The sequence below is a fragment of the Aphelocoma coerulescens genome (genome assembly GCF_041296385.1).
Source record: "Aphelocoma coerulescens isolate FSJ_1873_10779 chromosome Z unlocalized genomic scaffold, UR_Acoe_1.0 ChrZ, whole genome shotgun sequence".
NCBI classification, from domain to species: Eukaryota; Metazoa; Chordata; class Aves; order Passeriformes; family Corvidae; genus Aphelocoma; species Aphelocoma coerulescens.
This window is the reverse complement of record NW_027184085.1, coordinates 28,238,876-28,259,169: the sequence shown is the minus strand read 5'-3', so window position 1 is coordinate 28,259,169 and position 20,294 is coordinate 28,238,876. Positions and strand designations below refer to the sequence as shown.

Here is a 20,294-nt window from a genome sequence, read left to right as displayed (position 1 = left end):
TCTTTCAGTACTCTCAAAACTAACAGTGCACAACAGTGAACACAGTATTTTTTTGAGAAACCTTCAATGTTTTCCAAAATTTGAATTTTGACTTTTTCAAGCCAGAAGTCAAGCCCTTGCTGACAGAGCAGAGAAAGTTATTTCCACAAGCATTTAATCTATATTTCAAGACTATCTCAAAGTAACAAAAGAGAAATGCTTATTTTGTGTGCTTAAGACAGGAAGTGGAATGATCTTAGCAGTAACAATTAAATAAAGATTGAATTAATTATTTTTGCAATGGCAGCACAGCACTGGTATCAGCTCAAGTTCTGTTCAACTCTTTTAATATTGTACTGACTTTTAAATTTAGTGAAAAGCCAAAAGCATATTCAAGCCTTGGGTAGCATCTTTAGGCAAACTGAAAAAAAATCCAAATACTGACTTACCTCCTGGTTTAAATCTGCCTTTCCCCCACCTCCCCTGATAAACAGTGTGCTCTAGACAGTAATTATTCATATGTGGTAATGTGAACTTGAACAAGGCTTCACACTGATATGCTCAACTGAATTCAGTAAATTCATATCCTAAACATGTCTTGTTTCTTGCAGATGTCACCACATACTCTGAACTGTGTCACTTCTTCCAAGTGGGATCGTCCCTACTCCAGAGAAGTGGCAGCATTCCCACTGGTGAGTACATAATGGGAACTTCGTGGTGTGGTAATACATTAATATGCTTTGTGCTCTGTAGTTTCTTACTCAGTTGGAGATGAAGTAATGTGGTAAGAATGAAAACTTCAGAGCCATTTTATTGTAGCTCAATTTTTATGTGTGTGAGCTCTACTGCAATTTCATTAGTTTTGTTTCTAAAGACAAGGAAAGAAGAGCTCAAAAAAAAAATCTCTACATACAGGTTCAGACTTGGATTTCTGAATCTTAGCACTTCAACACTGAATATTCATTCCTATTGGAAACAGCCTGTTCAGTTCTGACATACTGCACCAAGGGCTCCCAAAACAGAGTCCTATGTGCTGACATTCAAAGCTCTGCTCACAAGAACTTGCATAAGGGTGCGACCAGATGCCCCATGGTCAGCATGGGGAAAGCAACACCAGTGTGGGCCTGCTACAAATAAAGGTCACATTGGAGCTGGACTCTGATATCAGACTTCCTAATTGCTTCCATAGTCATAGCAGCTAAATGTAGATGTAACCAACCTTTCTTATCTGAAACTTAAATGCAAGTATTTTAGTGATATGTACTGTTTCAAAGAGTAAGAATTCAACTACACCTGTGAAGTTTGCCACTTTCCTTTATGTATTATATTGTAACTATATTGAACAGCACAGCAGTCTCCTCCACTTTTCCTTCATTCCTATCTGTAAGCCAGTTGTTCAAAGGATAATGAAGTTTTCTTTCATCTCATGAAAACTGCTTCTTTGCAAGCATGTGTTAGAGGACATGACTACACTTTCTTGAAAATCTAAATATTCTTTTGACTGTCACCTCTATTGTACATGCTTGTTAATTTTCAGTGACAGCTAAGAGATTTGAAGGATGGCTTAAAAATCCACTTTCACAGTACTTGTAATTCTTCAAGCTTCTAATGTCTATTACAATTTTGTAGCTTTCCTTGGCAGAAAAATTAAGATGGTTGGGTTTTTTTCTCTCTCTTAGCCATTTGTGAAGCCTGAAAGCAAGTTTTGGCCCACAATTGCTCGCATTGATGACATATATGGCGATCAACATCTGGTTTGTACCTGCCCACCAATGGAAGCCTATGAATCTCCATTTTCTGAACAGAAGAGAGCATCTTCCTAAGACTGCTTCCAGCTGCCTGCATTTTTGACTCCATCAGGATGGCCCTTTCCTGATTTCCTGGGGATATTTATACTGTGTATATTTTGAATAATCACCACATTTGTTAATTGAATCACTGCTCAGTCAAAATGTAAATACAATCAGTATGTTAGGTGTAAACAAAATGTGATTATTTTGCAGCAGTTGATGTTGGAAGTTGCCTTGATTCAGCATTTTGTCTGTTTTGTGCTGAAGTTTTAACAATTAACACCCAATTTGCAAAGTGGCATGGAAAATACAGTTTAAAAAGTAGAAAAGATGCAGATAAGTAAGGCAATACTAATAAATATTAACTGCAGAAGTAATTGTTTATATTTTGTAAAAAAATGATTAAGTAGATTTTAAAATTTACTTCACATATTACCACTAACTAGCATTGCTAGTGTTAATATTTCATACTGATTTTTTTACCTGTCAGTGTTATTAGTCTATTAAAATTGGTCACAATTTTAAGTGTTGTCATGTTTTGGATTTAAACTTTCCAGCTGGATTTGTCCAACAGAACAATATGAAATTATGAAGCTTAGGTTCTGATTTGTGACAATGGCTGCAGCAGCAATAAACTTCTACACAAAGGAGTACTGTCAGAGATTAATATTTAAATAAATCTCTAATTTTTTTAATGAGCCAGGATGATCCATTTTACCAAGCAGTAACAATCTTGTTCTATATCACATCATTTTTTCTTAATGGTTCCATCTAGTCCTCTCTTATTCTGGAGAAGGCATAAAAGACCACTGTGAACTTCTTAGTATTACTTAAATCTTGGGTAAAAAAACCATCCTCTTTCTACAGTTTCTCAAGTCTCCCTCTGGTGCTTTTTTATACAGCGCATTCAATTTGCCTTAGTTTATCTACAGCTTGTGTAAAAATTGATGCACAGCTGAAGCTGTGGCCCTCCAAGAGCACCAACTGCACTCTGAGACCAGAGCCCTCCTGCAACACACAGTGCCACATTAAATCACACTGCAGCCAGAACTCAGACCTTACACAGGAGCCTTTTCCAGCATGTTCCAAACCAAAATTACATAAAAACAATCCTCTCAATCCTCTGTGTGACTAGTTACACAGTCAGACCTTTGTGCTACGAGCACATTTGAAAGGAACCTGCCCAGGTCTGTGCAGAGTTGTCTGTGTTTGACGTATGTGAGCATCCCTGAAGGGAGCAACTCATTCAGCCACACGAAGCACAATTGTCATGAATTAGGAAACAGGCACTGGGACAACACTGAGACCACAGAAAGAACCACAGAGTTTTGCACCTTACCACCAGCTACTACCCAAACTCTTCTTGAAGATCTACATGCACACTCAGCCTGGGAACTCTCTCTCAAGTGACACAAACGAGGCTGGTGCTCACAGCAATATTTTAAGTACTGTAAACTTTGGGTCTTTTACAGTGAAAGTTTTGGGACTGCAGCTTTTTCATTACCTACCTCATGTCTTCAATAGGGGGCTTTACACAAAGAGACTGTGGATGATAGGAGACAATGAAAGCCATTCCTAAAGGGAAGTCAGGCCAGATTACCAGTTTTTATGTGAAAAACTGCACCTACATCCTAAATAACCTCAATATATAGTGAAGAAAATCAGAATTTTTTTACTCTAGCTTTCAGTAGCTATTGATATAGTATTAAGGATGTAAGAATCATGAAAAGCCACTGCAGACTTGTAATGTGAGGAAAGGACAGTCCTTCTGTGTTGCCAATCTAATTCCACAGTCTTGACAAGCTACTTTAGTATTTGTTAAAAGCAGTCATGTTGCCTGATTATGTCATTGAAAAAAATATATTAAAAAACTGGTTTACATATTTTTGTATAAAGAAGGTAACTTCCCACTGTTGACCTAAAACTGACAAAATTTATATTGTGAATTAATTGGTAAAAAATCTATCCAACGGAAAACAAAGCATTAAAATATTTTACAGTACTCAGCTAAAAGCTAGAAGTCTTATGTGCTTACCGCATAGACGCGATGACTGTTACACAGGTAAAATCATATCTGTTTTCTCCAGAAATTACTGAGCTACCTGCAGCACTGTGGGCTACAGGCTGTCACTGCAACCTCAGTGCCTGCAGAGAGCATCGGACTCACCCAGCTGACCAACCACCGTGCGGGAATCCCACAGCTCCCAGCTGCGCCGACAACCCAGCGGGACAGGCAGGGCTCCCTCCCTCTCTGGGACATGAACAGAGCACTGCTACAGGCTGTGAGCAACTCCATAGGTATTAATGTCACCACTGGACTTTGATGTGGAGTTGTTCGGCCTTTTTTTAAATTAAGTGTTCTTTTCATTGAGAAATGAGTTAAGGAATATAAAGCCTCACGCCTGAAAAATAAGGCCACCCAAGGAAAGCATAGTAACCTGAAAAATAAATTCTGTAAAAACCTTATGACTTAATTAAGTGGATAATAGTAAAAACAAAACTAGCAAATTTTCTGAATCATAAAATATTTAATAAGGTATATTTGGGGGGGGGGGGTATATTGTATATAAAATTTCAGATCACAATATGAAGCGATTTGAACCCTCTCCAAGCTAGCACTGCCTTTAATGCTGTGTAGATGTATTGCCACTGATACAAGACCTACTAAAAGCATACAGTTTAACTAATACAGAAGTGGCATTTTTTATATGAACTATTTTTTACACAACTAGAGTGTCTTGAATACCCTCTTTAAGTGCAAAAAACACAGATCACTTTACACTAATGCAGCAACAATGCATTCATATTGTTCTCATTAGTCATTAGTAGTCAACTTGCATAAGATACAAGAAAAGCACAATGAAGCTCACAAAAATAGACTAAAAATCAGCCCGTTCTTGCAAAAAAATACAGCATAATAGAAGAAAAAGACAAAAAAGGGATTATGCACACCACAAAATTTACTGTTTAATCCAAATGGCTTAAGTGCTGAATCTGTTTCTCTTTCCTGGTTTTTTGTGGGTTTTTCTTTTGGTTTGTGTTTTGTTACTGGGTTCTTTTTTTTTTTGTAAATCAAACCACATGGACCAGGCACAACTAATATTCAGGAGGCAGTGTGTAGCTAAAACATCACTAACTTTTTTTCATCCCCAACATTGTTTCATTGTTTGACACAATTTACTTTCCTCTGTCCTGAGGTAGTTACAAAAAAAACAAATCATAAATTAAGCATCAGCTAGGCCAGTAGGAGCTGAGGCTTTTCTTTTTCTTTTCCTTTTTTTTTTTCTTCTTTAAAAACTATTTGTTAACTGGCCAAAACTACCCTTGATGTTAAAAGACAGCTGAGAATTAGAGTTCTCACAACACCAAAAATGGCTATGAGGGGAAGAGGGTTAGCTGCTTCAAAATGTGACAATATATTGAGTCCCATCAAGCAGGCTGGTCCACTGCTGACTTTCCCATGTTTATCCCCCTTTACTGTCTATAAAGTCAATGGGAGAAGTACAGAAGCGTCTGACCACATCATCGTCCTTTACTGTAACCAGGAAAGAACTGGTCCAGTAGTGTCTGCAGGACCTTGTTGGGAGCCATGGTGTAGCCCTTTCCCAGGTCATAGCGGCAGGCAGGGCAGGTGAACACTTCGGCTCTGAAGGAGCGCTGTAAACAACTCTAGGACACACAAAGACAGAGAAGTAAATTGTGACAACTTCGTTTTAGACTGACAGCTTAACCAGCAAAAAGTAAGGAATCACTGTAAACCAAAGGCACAATCTGCTGTACTGACAGAAAAAAGGAAGTCTTTGCCAAGCCCTCTGGTGCCTGACTCTGCCTGTGACTAGAACGTCCTAGCAAAGGAACTCTTCTCTGTGCTGGGTGGGAAACACTGTGCTTGGGTGGAATTAAATCACTAATGAGGTTTCCCCTTCATTTCCACTAATGCCTTCCTGTAAGTCACAGCCAGTCTTTACCTTCCTTATAGCTTCACGGATTGCTATAGTTTTCCAGACCTTCATATCAAGAGGAAGGTGAATATACCATGTATACTGTTTATGTAACAATCTCCATCTACCTCATCAGAATAGATTCAGTTAAGCCTTACAGATATTTGTAGGATAATATAATCTCTAACACATTAGCATCTGTGCTGTCATCCTTACTACGTTACTGCAGACTGCTGAGCATCGTAAATTTGTCAGGGCAGATCTGTGTCCGAACAGCAACAGCAGCTTATTATCAAACTCTTCCTTACAACTTTTAACTGGATGTTATATTGTATTCTCAAATATTTACTGACATCTTCAAATATGGCGCTTTCTGGGTTTGCTGCCATTCAGCTTTCTCTTCTTTTTCCATGGTTTTCCAACTTCCATAATTCTAAATACTAACTCCTTCGTAATATTTCTTGTTTTTCAAGGAGACATAATCTTTCTATGTGTGCAGGCCACACATAACAACACCCCGATTTTTACTGGAGTGGAATCTTCTTGAACAGCAGCCTATCATTACTGAATACTATACTAGGATGATAATAGCTTGAGTCCTTTTAGAGTCTCAGGCAGAAATACTAGGTACAGCTGGCACCATTCAAATATGCAAAATTGAGATCATGAATCTGTACACACCAGTGCTACAGAATTAACTCTGGTCCAGATTTGACTCCAAGCTCCTTACATTATATCCAGATGACCAAGATTTTAAGATGCATGAGTGATGTACTTGACTTCTGTGGCCCTCCTACCAAACATGGACAATGCCAAGAATAACAAGATAACGTAACTTTCTCTGAATGAGCCCAAATAATTTTCTAGGGTATTTACCCTCCACTGATGCCTTTTCCTGGTCTTAAAATCAAGAGCCAAACGTGGTTAGAAGGGGAAAGGGATTTTACCTTGGTATTTATTTTAAGGATCCTTAGGTGCACACGTTCAGGTCAAATGTACCAAAATACACACCACAATGCCCATCCCAAAAGATCTCGTATCACATTATATATCTTTACTAATTAGCATATCTATCAAAGATTCCCCAATGAGATGCTCAAGTGAGCCTCCCTCCTCAAGGAGCCTTCCCCTGGATGGTTCTATCTTAGTTTATAGAATGTGTTCTGGAGAGGACCTTGGGGTCTGGGGCTTTCTGATCCCTAGCTACAAAGCTTCTAAAATGTTCAGTCTTCTAGCTGAACAAACAAGTCCAAGAATGTAGGCAAAAGCACTAAGAGTACAGAAGTTGTAAAAAGGTATAACAGGGGTATAAAAGAAAAGGAAAAAAATCTTCATGGCATCACCACCCTTTCACAACTCTTAACAGAGTTATAAAATCATAAAATCTGGTTTTATTTCTTAACGATGTATAATTAAATCATTGATACTGTGCCAAAATCTAACCTGTGGACCTAAACAATCCCTAGAGCACCTCCACTGATCACAAAGGCATGACAGCAATGGTAAACCTCACTCATTATGTCTATCGGGAGCTATATGAAACATACTTCCACTCTTCATTACACAAAATTAAGGTGTTTACACAGCAAACACTGAATGGAAACTTGTTGCTTGTTTTTGCTCAGAATGTTATGCAATTATTACTGTCTTTCTAAAATGCATATGGCTTTGGTGACTGCAGTCTCAGAGCCAAGAAAACAGCCCAGAGCAAGGCAGTTTATTCTTACTTTACAAACGTTGTGGAGGCACTCTGTTGTCACTGGCTGGTAAACCAACTCCTGGCAGCAGACACACATAAAGGATTGTTCCAGTTTCTTCAGAAAATTCTAATGTAGGGCAAAGGAATAAAAGAGACAAACTCTATTACAGTTCTAGCAAATGCCACTTACTACATAAAAATTATATACTTCCAGAAGTTCTTAAGTCCTTCATACCTCTGAGAACAGCTTTCTAGTAGTAATCAGGAAGCATGTCTTTAATGGCTTAACGTTCCTGCTCTTTTACAAATCGAAGAATCATATAATCATAGAACAGTTTGGATTGGAAGGGGCCTTCAACAACACCTATTTCAATCCCCATGCCATGGGGAATCTTCCACTAGACCAGGTGGCTCAGGGTCCCATCCAGCCTGGCCTTGAACACTTCGAGGAATGGGGCATATGTCCTTGGGGAACCTGACATAAAGTTATTTTCTGCCTAAACAAAATGTACTGACCTACAACCATCTTTCTTCATGTCTGATTTCTGACATTAGCACAGCATAAAAATACATTTAGTATTTCAGAGAAAACATGCTCTCTTCAAAAATGAAAATAAACTAAAATCCACTTTTAACATCAAAGTGGTTTTTGAGCAAGAAAAGATCTCTATTATGGAGGCATTAACCCATCCCTCAAGAGCAAACTGCACAAATAAGGCTTATTTTCTTGAAATATATGTCTTACAAATAAAAGTAATGCTAGACAGTCTACATTTTGCAAAAGTTCAACAAGCAAACGAGGTTTTAAGAGGGACTCAAGATTTCTCCTAATAACATAAAGAAAAGGCAAACAATAAAAATTATGCATGCAACATACTGGTCCTTCCTTAAGAGAAGCAAGTACTTCATCCCACAGCTTCTGGTTCATGCAGTCTTCTCTAATCAGCCATTGCTGCTCTTGGGTCAGCTGGAAAGCTTCTCCTTTCCCTCCATCTCCCATCCTCATGGCTTTGGATGTATTCGTAGGCTCCTCTAAACCTGCTTAAGATTGTGACCATCAGATACAGTAACAACAGTGTTTGTCTGAACTAACAGAAGACAAAACTGTTTCTAGGAGGAAACATGGATTAACATGGATTGCAACAAGCATGGATTTGCAGCAAGCAAATTCCTACTCCAGTTCATACTGTTCAGCATTGTTTTGGATTGCAGCGCACAGCTGCACAGAAGAATGTTCATTTTTTTTGCAGAGCTTAAGAGAAAAAAACACATTAGGAGCAGTAAAAAGGATTAAGACCCCTACACTACTACATAATTAAAGATCATGTGCTTATCAATTTACATTAGTACTACAAACAACTTCACACTTCCACAAAGATGTCATGGCTTAGAAATAATAACGTGACAGATTTTGCTGACAAATGCTGAAAAAGTAAAAAAGAAATACCATCATCAATTGTCCTTTTCTGGTTTCCATTACTTTGGCTGGTTGGCTCCTGTTTCACAGTTTGCTTTTTAACCTTATCTTTCTTCTCCTTACTAGCCATGGCTTCCAAATAACCTTCTGGATACTAAAATTAAAAACACAGATTTTAAACAAAAATCACTGGCATACAGGAATAACCAAATACCAAAAAGACTAACTTCTAAAAGACTTTAGATCCCTATGACAACATAGTAAAATAATTACAAAATAATTTTAAAATCCTGTATGATGGAGAAAACATTTAAATTAGTATCCATCAGTAAAAAAAGCATAGTCAAGTCAAAGAATCTAATCCATACTCAGCTGTATTAAACAGTGTATCTGCACCTGTGTGCTTACAAACTATACAAATTAGGCAGATGACGGTATGCTGTAAGATATACCATTGCCTTGCCAGGAACAGATGTTAATTCTTTCCATCTTTCATGGTTTCTGCAATGCCAAAATTTTCATGCATCAGCCTATTTCTGTACCTAAGATACACTATGTATACAAATTCTCAGTCACATGAAGAGAGAAATACATAAAAATGCACAGTTGTTTTGGTTTCTCTGACTCTAGGTGACTCTGGTCACCTGCAGAAAAATTTGTTCCAGCCTAAGAATCACAAAACTGGACACAAATTCTGATTTTCCAATCCATATATGCAAACTAATTTACTGCTAGGGCAGAAAGCTTCATTCGCAGTTCCTTCTGCTGTGTCACTATCATGGGATTCTTTCAATTTGCATATAATCTGCAGTGGTTTTTAGTATTAAAAGCTGCCAAAGTGAAGTACAAGAAAAAAAAGGGAGCTTTAATTTAACTGATTTCTTTCTTTGGAATTTGTTTCTGGAGCTAAGAATGAAAACAGCTGTCCAAGTCCTGATACCAACCTGTACGCTTAGACCCAGCTTCTTTGACCGCTCCATTCCTTCTGAAGTCCAAGGTGCAGGCTCAACATCATCTCTTCTCAGAAGATAGCGCCAAACTAAAAATCCACATTTTCCAATTTCTGGCCAATATTTCACCACCTAAAGAACAATATAAAATTACTGCCATTATTTTATCACAAGCCAAACACATGAACATTATACTTTAATTGCTCAAGAAGAAATGAGAAGAATGATTTATACATTATTATTATTATATACAGCAGTTCTTTTCCCAGCTGTAAAATTTTTGTATTTCTTACAAATAGTAAGTGCTCTTAGAAGGCACACTCCTTTGTTTCAGAAACCAAAAAGTCTTTAAACAAACAAAAGACTAGGATATAGTTGGAAGGACTGAAGAAATAATGAAATTATCTGATTTCAGGGATGAATTTAACTTGATAAGCACATGCAAAGCAACTTACAAATTCAACCTTATATATCCCATTACAGATTATGTTCTATTATTGCTCTGAGTAATTTCTGTTTGGCTCACTTTGCAAAATAAACTAAAGCTAAAAAAGCTATAGTAAAGAAAAAAGAACTACTTCTTTCAAGTAATAATGAAGTATTTGCAGACTAATGCATATGCGGCTTTTTAAAACAGATTAAGAGAAATTTTACGTTGTAGAGCTCAAAATACCTTGTAAATGCCATCGTATCTGTTGCCTTCCTCTGGGGCATACTTGCTGATCCGCCGTCCTTTTGAACTGCGCACTACTCTGACTGGTTTACCAGCTCTCCAATTCTTTGACTCTGCTCCATTTTTGTCATCCAGTGGGGCATCACAGTTAAGGGCCAACGCCCTAGAAAGACATTTAAATTCTTCATAAGCTGGATTGCTTCACCGACCAGAGTTTGAGAGTTAACATAATTAAGTCGTATGTGTTTCCCTTGCCTAATTTTGCTTTATCAAGAGTGTAAGCCTTTTCAGTATGTTTTTTAGCAGAACTGATGGAAGAAACGAGATCCATGCTATAATGCATGGCATGAAAAAAAGATGGGAACACTGAATATTTTATTATCTAGGTTCCAGACGAAAACTCATCTGAAATTTCCAGATAGAACAAACCAATCCTTTTAGACTTAATAGTCTTCATTTTTAAAAATAATCCTTTCCTAAATAGCATTGAGGAAATTAAAATTATAACGAAAGGCAAACTTTCCCTATTGCTATCCTGCATCAATAAAGGCTTTTTAAGTGTGTACAGAAAAGTAATGAATATGATGAAAAACATATAGACAAAAAAGTACACAATCACCATTCAAAAAAGGTCTAAGTACCATTCCACTTTCACATGATACATAAAATACCTCAGAAGATGTTAGAAAAGGACTTAGAATCATAGTAGCTAATTTAAGGACAAGCAAACTCCTTTACCCATGAAGACCCTCTTCTAGAAACCTGGAGCAAGACAGTATGACCAAGTTGCCAGTAAGAAACAGTATTTCTACTACCACAGCCTGACTTGAAGGGATTGAAAACCCTTCAGAATCAGCCACAACTCAAATGATGGATCTCAAAACAGAAGAAATAATATGGGTTATAAACAGACATGGTACAAGTTCTCCACATTGTAGAGAACAGTAAGAGACAGGAACACTATGCCAACATTAAAAATGTTTCCCATTTAAAACCAAACCTTGTAAAACTATCTGGACAAGCAAAACCAACACAGATTCAACTACACAGAATCATCATAATATTCTGAATCAAAGTGCTTGAGAACTTGTATCAAGCTCACTAAATGAGAGCAGCATGTTGCTATTCCATGTGCCCTAACGTCTTCAAAGCTAAGTAGTCTTGCCTGTGGATTTCTCATTTGCTATGAGAAAGGCTGTCACTAAGGAGTCCAGCTTTTAATTCTGTGTCCCAAAACAACTTTGCTCTATTCACTAAATCTGCTTGTAAAGCTACTGCTTAAATCTACTTCCCTCTTTCTTCCCTCCTTGTTCTTGTTCATATTTGCATCACATAGCCCCTCCCCCGCCCCCGTCTCCGCAGCCAAGTCAGGCTTTTCCTCTTTCTCCTCTAGACAGCTTGAAAGAATCCCTCTCCAGCCAGTCTGAGAGCAGCAGAACGTGTCTAAATGCAGACCTGGCAAACAAAAGTTCTCAGTGACTCTCAGCATCCCACAGGTGTTCAGAGGTCAGTTGTGTAATAGATTATGCTCTTAGGAACAGAAAAGGATGGAGTACTTTGTTGAGGCAGGCTTTTGGAGGATGGAAAAACACGTCAGGCAGATGTCTAATTCTTCCTCTGGATGTATGTTCTCTTTCAAGTACCTGTTTTGATAAAGCAGCACCCTAATTCCTCGCTCTTCATAGAAAAAATATGATGGAAGAAAGGGCTAGCAAAACAGAAAATATTTCTTTTATCATGGGAAAATGAAAATGCTTTCTTCCTACTTAAATTTATAACTGATTTACCCACTGGAGAAACTTAAAACAAGAAACACCTAGAATTAGAAAACTTCTGCTCAAGAGCTTTGACAAACTTCTCACTTAATTAAAACAGAGTCTTCTGAGGGTGACTGTAGAACAATTTCAACCAGAGGCATGACTGCGAGCTGCAGCAGCGATTCAGCAATGTATTCACTGAGATGCGTGTTCCTTAAAGCAACAAAACTTTATAATGCTTGATAAAATGCCTCTTAGTAGCAAGAGGCATTGCTGTTTACAAGCACAGAATGTATAGGAGTGAAAAAATACAGCAAAATGTTGGTTTTAAATTAAAGCACTACAACCCAACTTTTTGTTTTGGAATACTTTTAAATTTTATCTTCAAAACTTACCTATTCATGTGTGTTAATGTCTGATCAAATGAATGTTCTCCAATTCTTTTATTGCCAGAAAGATCTCTACCTCCACTCCCAGTGTAAGTGAATTCATCTCCTCGATCCTGTGCAAGAAGATTATCCTTTGGTTTAACGCTCTAAAGTAAAGTAACTCAATTAAAAAAAAAAAAAGAAAAAAAAAAAAAAGGCAACTTTATTTGTTCTATTTACTCAGAGAAAAACTGTAATCCAAGGTATGAAAGACATGTTTTCAATTTCAGTATCACCGTCCTACAGCAGCTGTGCCAGCACAAAACTACTGCTCTAGATGTAACCTCTTCACCAAAAAATTCTGATTAAAAAACTGCCTGCCTTAAAAACTGCTACTTTTGCATTTTTTATAAAGCTATTTTGAGAAAAAAATCTGAGGAAGAGAACATATTCTAGCAAGTGGTTACATGCTCTTGAGCTTTCATTGAGTTTACAAGAACATCATGTTTTCAAAATACACAGTAAATACCTTGGATGAATCATGTCAGCCACTTCAGCTTGTGCAAGGAGCTTAGTGCTAATAAGTACATACAGTGCTGCCTTATGTACAAGGCAGGTGCTTTAATGAAATACTAATCCCAACTCTTCTGAATCAGTGAGAGTTTAAAATAATTCAGATTCATATTTTGTAAGCTAAAATAATTTTGTACTATAGTTCCTATGTAGAATTTTCATGAAATTGAAAGAAGGTTGATAAAATCTTTTACCATGAGCTGTGAAAACTGCCAAAATCTAAATACACTTAAGTAAAGCCTGTATTTCTACTTCCTCTACAAAGTCTGTCACAGAATTTCATATTACTCCTGGGAAATTCATGTATTTCCAGAAATATATAAATATACACACTACATATATATTTAATGCGTTACTTCTTTGGAAATGCATACTGGGTACAAAGCATGTAGCAATTGTGGAAGATAAACATTTGATAGGAAAATAATATCTAAATGAATTTTTAAAGCAAAATTTGGAACATCTATGCAGTAATAAAATTCAGTCAATTTCTTACCACTGTTAAAAGTCTGACATTATTTAGGATTCAGTGCAAGACTGTTACACACATTTCATGACTGACAACAGCAGAAAAAGAGAAAGTTAGAAAGAGAAATGCTGGTTGAACAAGGCCATAGATAATTATAGAAATTAGGTTCATTTTATTTTGTGCAGGGAAAACCTAACAGAAACTCAGCTGCAGTTATCTGCACATAATAAATACAAGTGCTATGAAGTTAAAAAGTATACTCAAAACCTAGCAAAGACATGTATAAACTTTGGTATCTGCTTTCTTAAAACAGTCTACTTACGCTACTAAATAAATCTCTAAAAACCAACAGAAATAGAATGAATTTCTATTAAGGACAGTATAAGAAACAACTTTAAAAGACCAACCAGACAACCACCATTTACTAAGAAAGTATGTAAAATAAATTGTATAAAATAAAGTATCACAGAATTGGAATTAATCACAGAGTATGTTTCATTTTTCAGTGACTGTCAAAGCAAACACAATGCACAGATCACGCAGAGATGATCCTGATAATAATATGAACAAGGATGGATTTGCTTGATGTATCACAACCATTCAAACAAACTGCATTTTGACAATGAATAAGAAGCTTGTGACAAGTTCAGAAAAACAGGGAAACATATCTTGGAAGGTCATGAATCCAGAATAGCCTGCGTTTTCTAACAAAGAAAGAAACACACACATGTTGATTACGTGGCAGGGTGGGGAGGGACTGTTAAGGCAGTTTTTGATATACAAGCAGAAATAAACTGAAACCAGAAGGTGATTTTTTTCTCTCTTCTTAGAACATAATTTTGAGATAAATACTGATATAACATATATATATAAGAATGTGAAAAAATCCAAGAAAGACAGAAACACTTCATATGAAAGCAAGAGGGGGGGAAAACTATTTATAAGACAGGACAGGTTCTTGACAAGCTTTAGTTTATCTACTACCAGGTTGTTGATACATCTTCACGAGAAGAAAGTATGGAATAGACTTTTATTTTCTGGCATAACAGAAAGACATAAATCAAGGATAAATTGCTATAGACTTAAGACCAAAAAACTCAAGAGAGAATGCATAAATGCAACAGTATTCCTACTTCCATACACTTCTATGGAAAATGGGTTAAATGTAAATGGCCTAAACCCAACAAACTTCCAGCATCTTCAGAGAAAGACCAAGTGGTTCTCTGGTGGTAGTCTAACCACAGGCAAACTGAAAACACTGTGCTTGAAGAGATACTATGGATGGAAGGCCTATGCATACATGCTCACCTCCTGAACATATCCCACACTTCATAGGTTACATTTGCTTCTCTTTAATTATCAAAGTGTTCTATGCATAAATAAACAACTGGAAATGCAGGGGAAGGAAAATGGAGGATAAAAGGAACTACTATGGAGCATAAATGTTACAGGTCAAGTTACAAGGATCTTTCAACATCCTCCAACGTAAGGAAGACTCACTGCTGCTTTATTTTCTAGATGAACTATACTCTTTTACTTCATATCAGATACATTAGGAAAAAAAACCAAACAAAAAAGAGATTTCAGGGAACAAAGACAGTTTCTAGAGCTGAAGGAAAATGACAGAGATCTTCTTAATGATCTGAGCTGGATGAAGAGAAATGGGAGGACATTTAATATACTCTCTGATATAAGAGCAACTCTCAAACAGGAGAGGAAGAAAGCTCAGAAGAACTCAAAAGTGCTTGTAGAGAAGAAAATCAAAAATGGCAAGAATAAGTGATGCACAGACCCAGTGTCTAAAGAATGGAATAAATGTGGATAATAATAAAGAATGGAATGAATGTGCCCATGACAAGCAGAAGTGAAATAGGGACACTGGTACTCCAGAGACTTCATGGGAGACCTAGAGTACCTACTTCCATAGGGCTTATGGTGTTTTACTTTTGAAGTGAAGTATGACAAGAATATTCACAGCTTATTATTTGGGATGACTGGAGAGTAATGACTCACTAAAACAATTTCTTAACAGCTCTGAGTTCTATCTATAGATAATACAGGATCTTCCTACCACCTACAACAACTTTCAACTGAGAGCCAGTATGAGACTGGTAAAGCTATTTTTCTCTCAAGAGGATCAGAAAGCAGAACTGAAGACAATGCTTCAAACAGTTAAAGAAAACATATGGCAAAAGGAATTACTGATGTCTGTATGTTGTTCTTGGACAAACAAAATAGCTGTCAAAAACCCTATCAAAACAATCTTATCTTTTTCCTTCCCTTCTTCCTACATTCTCTCCATTTTCTTACCTTAAAATATATATTCTGTCATTTCTCTTCTGCTTTCCACAGCTTAATTCCACTTCCTTGCACCAAAACTGTCTTTCAAGAGCTAGTAAGTATTTTGTCATCCTGTCTTCTCTTAATACCTTTTGTATGCCCTTTTTTCTTATGTTGTGTCCAAAAAGTTATTTCTTAACTATCCTGTTTGCAAACTTTGATCATATGATAGAACAAATGAACTTCAGCCACAGTAGCATTGACCCAAATATCTCATACTGAGGTGCATGAGTGGAAGATGCCTGAAGCTCTAGTATTACAAGCCAGTCAGCCTCAGACAGCCAGTACAGACAGTCATTGTAATAAATCATACTCCACTATCCACTGTTGTTATATAATCAGTTTTAAGTCTAACAAAGAAATAATGTAGAATGAAAAAAGCAAGATTTTGAATTCCATTGAATCATTTGACCACATTATTTCTGTGGATTGCTTTTATGCACCAGCTGACAGGCACATTAGCTACTTCAAGTTACTAGAATATCAACCATCTCAAGAGAGCTCTCAATCATTTTCTCTTTCCATTAACACCTCTGCTATTATGCTCAGATTTCAAAGTTTGGTTCCAACAGGTAAAGCAAAAATTGTATTTCTCAGTAATAGGATATTACAAACTCAATCAGATTTTTCTAGATGAGTTCCAACCTTCAGTCTGAACAACAAAAAAATGTCTTGTTGGCTTTCTTGATACAAGAAATCCCCAAATATCATCACTTCGTCAATCCCTCATCAGCTTGACCTCAGCAAAATGTAATGAATAAAAGCTGAGTTTGATTATATGATAAAGCAAAATAAAAAAGCACTAAACCTTTTTAAAGGAAGTTATTAAATCCAAGTCAAATATTAACTATCAAGCAATTACATTTGAAAGCATTTTCTTTCCCTAGCAGTAGGGATATCTGAAACTGAATCATGTCATCATTCATCTCCATTAAACTCTGTATGCATAAAGTGCTAAGAGAATTGGTCTATCTGCCCACTGTGTGATTTATTTTTGAAAATTTCATGGTTTAACACTGCAGTAAAAGGTGCCAATTGAAAACGAAGGCTGAACTACAAATTTCATTCATAAATCAATAAAAATCCCTTGCATTAAGTGCAGAGCCTGAATACATCATAATTTTTCTTTCTGAGTCTTCCTCAGAATCGCCCCTGACAGCAAAAACCTGGCAGTTTCATGGCACATTCCACCACAGTGAAAACATTTCACCATTTTAGTGTTGACTAATCTACATATCTGAATAGTAAGAAAGTCAGCTTCAATGCAGGAAACAGCAGAAGGTGGCTAACTGGTAATGGATGCAGGGCAACATCTTAAAAAATCAAGGTCCCAGTTAACCACTGTATGTGAATTCCTTTCTGAGGTTTTCTTACTCCTTTCCATGTAGTGTCCAAAAATGGCGGATTACCAGGCTTTTAAAATGAACATAAATATGTAAACAATTCAGGCTACTCAGTGTGGATTAATTATCTTTCATTCCATTAAAAATCTGTTCTGATTTTGAACCAGGTTCACCAAAGACAGAGAGCCTTTTCAGGTCAAAGACCCTCTCCTGTAGCAGGAGTTAGGAGATACAACAGCTCTTAGATGCAGCATTTTTTAATTATGGTAATCTTTGGCTCTTGGGTGGAAATCCAAAATTGATTGGCTTTTTGAGGGAAAAAGAATCCTGCAATCTGTATGACTAATTTAATTAGCCTACTATAATTATAGTTAAAGCAACGCATGGAAAATCTAAAAGACATGCATTTTGTATTAGACATTAATTTCATGAAGTGGTTTGTGAATGCTACATTCCAGGCACTGAATGGGTTTGGTATAAAATATCTACAAACCTAAACAGTGACTATATTGCTTGGGGTCCCTTTTGAGTCATTAGAGTCATTATAGTCTCAGAATCTTTTATGAGAGGATGTGACTGCTCACACCAAGTATTATTCTCCAAAGAGATTCTGAATCTCAGTTCAAAGATTACCCATACGATTCCATGTGCAACGACACTTACAGAAGAAACAATTTCTGTTTGGATTAAACTAGAGCACACCACACAATTAATTTACCATCTTTACAACACTACCTCAACCCAGCAGAAACATTAATCTTGAAACTTTTGACAATAAGCAGCAGTTTCAACCTGATTCATAAAAACAATGACACAAAATAAGAGGCCAAGTTTTCAACACGGAAGTTAGACTTCTCCAGCTGCTTGATTTGATGAATAGACAAATCAGCATACGTTCATCACGAACTCTGTGATTGCACAGTCAGTGCTAATGTCCAGTATCTAGTCTTTAAATGTTAGTCTGCTCTGAAACAATTCTTAAATTACAAATTACTGAAAGACTTCTCAATTTCTTCAGCTAATGTTCCTATTATTACTATCAAAACAATACCAGGAGATCAGCAATGTTAACATAATTCAAAATAAAAGCTACCTATGGGTAAGCTATGTAATACATCACTAGAATTCAAAGTTACACATTTTCAGGAGAGAGATTAATGTGCAAATATTTTATATGCACATAATTAGAAATGAGGATAAAGCTTCATGTGCAAAACAATTTCACCCACTGCTCATTTTGTTAGCTATGACTGTACCTGTTCTCAATCTTGAGGGTAGATCTGACAGAACTGATAAAACTTGTTATTAAGGAGCACTCCAATACATCCAGAACATCCCAAATTCAGCAAAACTGGAGACAATTCTGGGTCTCCAGGATTTTAAGTTTCTAAACACATGGCATAAAAATGTCATGATCTGAAAGCTAGACAGTGAACTCTGTTTCCTGCAATGTATTTTTGCAATTACTTTACCTGAGTGTGGCTTTGTTGATTTAAAGCAATAAGAAGCACATTAAGATGGCACACACCATCGGTGTGCATAAATAGTACATAAAGTTTATAAGCATACAATATAACACTCCTCCAAAATGAATTTATTTCTCACTTTTATAAAAACTGACAGACAAGTACTTTTGTTGTACCATTGAAATTCAAGTAAGAGTCACCTCTCTTTTTGGTACTCACACAATAAAATGAATAGATGTGAGCAGAGGTTTTTACCTGTATCTTTTATTTAAAAGTTTCACTTCTCAAATTAATTAGATACTGTGCTCAGGATACTTATAAGTACAAAACTTGATTTTTCTGTGTATATTCTTACAAAAATTTAATCTCAACCTTTTCCAAAAAATCAGGAAAAATTGAAGTAAATTGGAAAATAAAATCTGGCATATGAAAGAAGAAGAGAAGAAAAACTAATTTTAATAGTGTAACTGGGGAAAAAAAAAATCCCTTGTATTATTAGTTTAGAAAACAGAAAAACACTGACATTCATATAAGTTTTTAGGGAATTTTCTGCAACACTTCTCTCCTACTATGCCTTTTCAAAATTATTTATGTCTTTCAGACTATGACAGTACTTAGGTGTCTACAAAACCACACAGTCACAACATCACTTAGGTGAACTGAAAAGACATGCAAAGAATCCAATTAAGCTTACTAAATATTTTGAATTGAATAATTACCACCTCAGAAATAAGGGGACATCAGTATCACTAGAAAGAATAAAACAGGAGTCTGCAGCATCCCAGCATAGCAGATACAACTACTGTGCAACAGTGTTCTTAGGGTCCACGAGCTTGGGCCAGGATAGACGCTAAGGACACCATATCCAAACACCAAGTACCTCCTCATGCCACTTGTTCAAATAGAGACACACACTCCTTCAGAGGCAATACTCTGCAGCAGCAGCAGCAGCAGCTGGTAGATGCTGTTGGCAAAGAATATGTTACATTCTAATGCTATTTCATTCATATGCTTTTTTTTTTATCTTCATTGCCCTTTTTCTTGTGTTTGATAGTTATGCATGTTTTAAAAAAACAGGTTGCTTACTGCATTATCCTTCACCTGATCCATGATTCAAAATTCCACCTGATGAACCGGAACTGCAGGAAGGGATGGACCTTGTGTAAACATTACTTAATGGAAGAAAACAGTAATCTCTTCACAAATAAATGTTGGTCAATACCAGGAGATGAAAACTGAAAGCAGTTACTGTTTTGTTTAGCAGCATAATTGCTTTTGTTGCTCTACTTAGATGTTAACACCAAACTAGAATTCTTTCCCAGCACCTTTAGTGATAATACAAGACTGTGAGACTTTGCTAAGAAGTTCTGAAAGTGCTCATTAGCAGGAGCCAAGAACCTTCAGAACTTCCTAGTATCAGGTAATACATATCTTTTATTCTTGTGCATTAAAATAAATCTATCACATATTTAAAAATACTGTTTGGAATGTAATTAAATCGTGACAAAAGCAGAACATAAAGCATATTA

The 20,294-nt window shown here is 36.4% G+C and overlaps 2 protein-coding genes across 5 annotated transcripts in view; one reads left to right on the top strand and one right to left on the bottom strand.

The window, feature by feature from the left end:
• The window catches only part of GLDC (glycine decarboxylase), a 38,225-nt gene extending 35,806 nt beyond the window's left edge, over window positions 1–2,419 (top strand). Inside the window, exons 24-25 of the mRNA XM_069001131.1 lie at window positions 591–671; window positions 1,659–2,419. Of these exons, the coding sequence (XP_068857232.1) occupies window positions 591–671; window positions 1,659–1,802 (225 nt within the window). The 3' untranslated portion in view covers window positions 1,803–2,419. The remainder of the gene's footprint in view (window positions 1–590; window positions 672–1,658) is intronic.
• Window positions 2,420–4,287: 1,868 nt separating this feature from the next.
• The window catches only part of UHRF2 (ubiquitin like with PHD and ring finger domains 2), an 80,397-nt gene continuing 64,390 nt past the window's right edge, over window positions 4,288–20,294 (bottom strand). Inside the window, exons 10-16 of one of the 4 annotated variants that reach the window (XM_069001280.1) lie at window positions 12,602–12,741; window positions 10,450–10,612; window positions 9,771–9,908; window positions 8,857–8,980; window positions 8,287–8,450; window positions 7,438–7,536; window positions 4,288–5,438 (exon numbers count right to left, since the gene is read on the bottom strand). In XM_069001280.1, the coding sequence (XP_068857381.1) occupies window positions 5,292–5,438; window positions 7,438–7,536; window positions 8,287–8,450; window positions 8,857–8,980; window positions 9,771–9,908; window positions 10,450–10,612; window positions 12,602–12,741 (975 nt within the window). In that variant the 3' untranslated portion in view covers window positions 4,288–5,291. The remainder of the gene's footprint in view (window positions 5,439–7,437; window positions 7,537–8,286; window positions 8,451–8,856; window positions 8,981–9,770; window positions 9,909–10,449; window positions 10,613–12,601; window positions 12,742–20,294) is intronic. The other 3 variants (XM_069001282.1, XM_069001281.1, XM_069001283.1) reach the window with 3 other exon arrangements.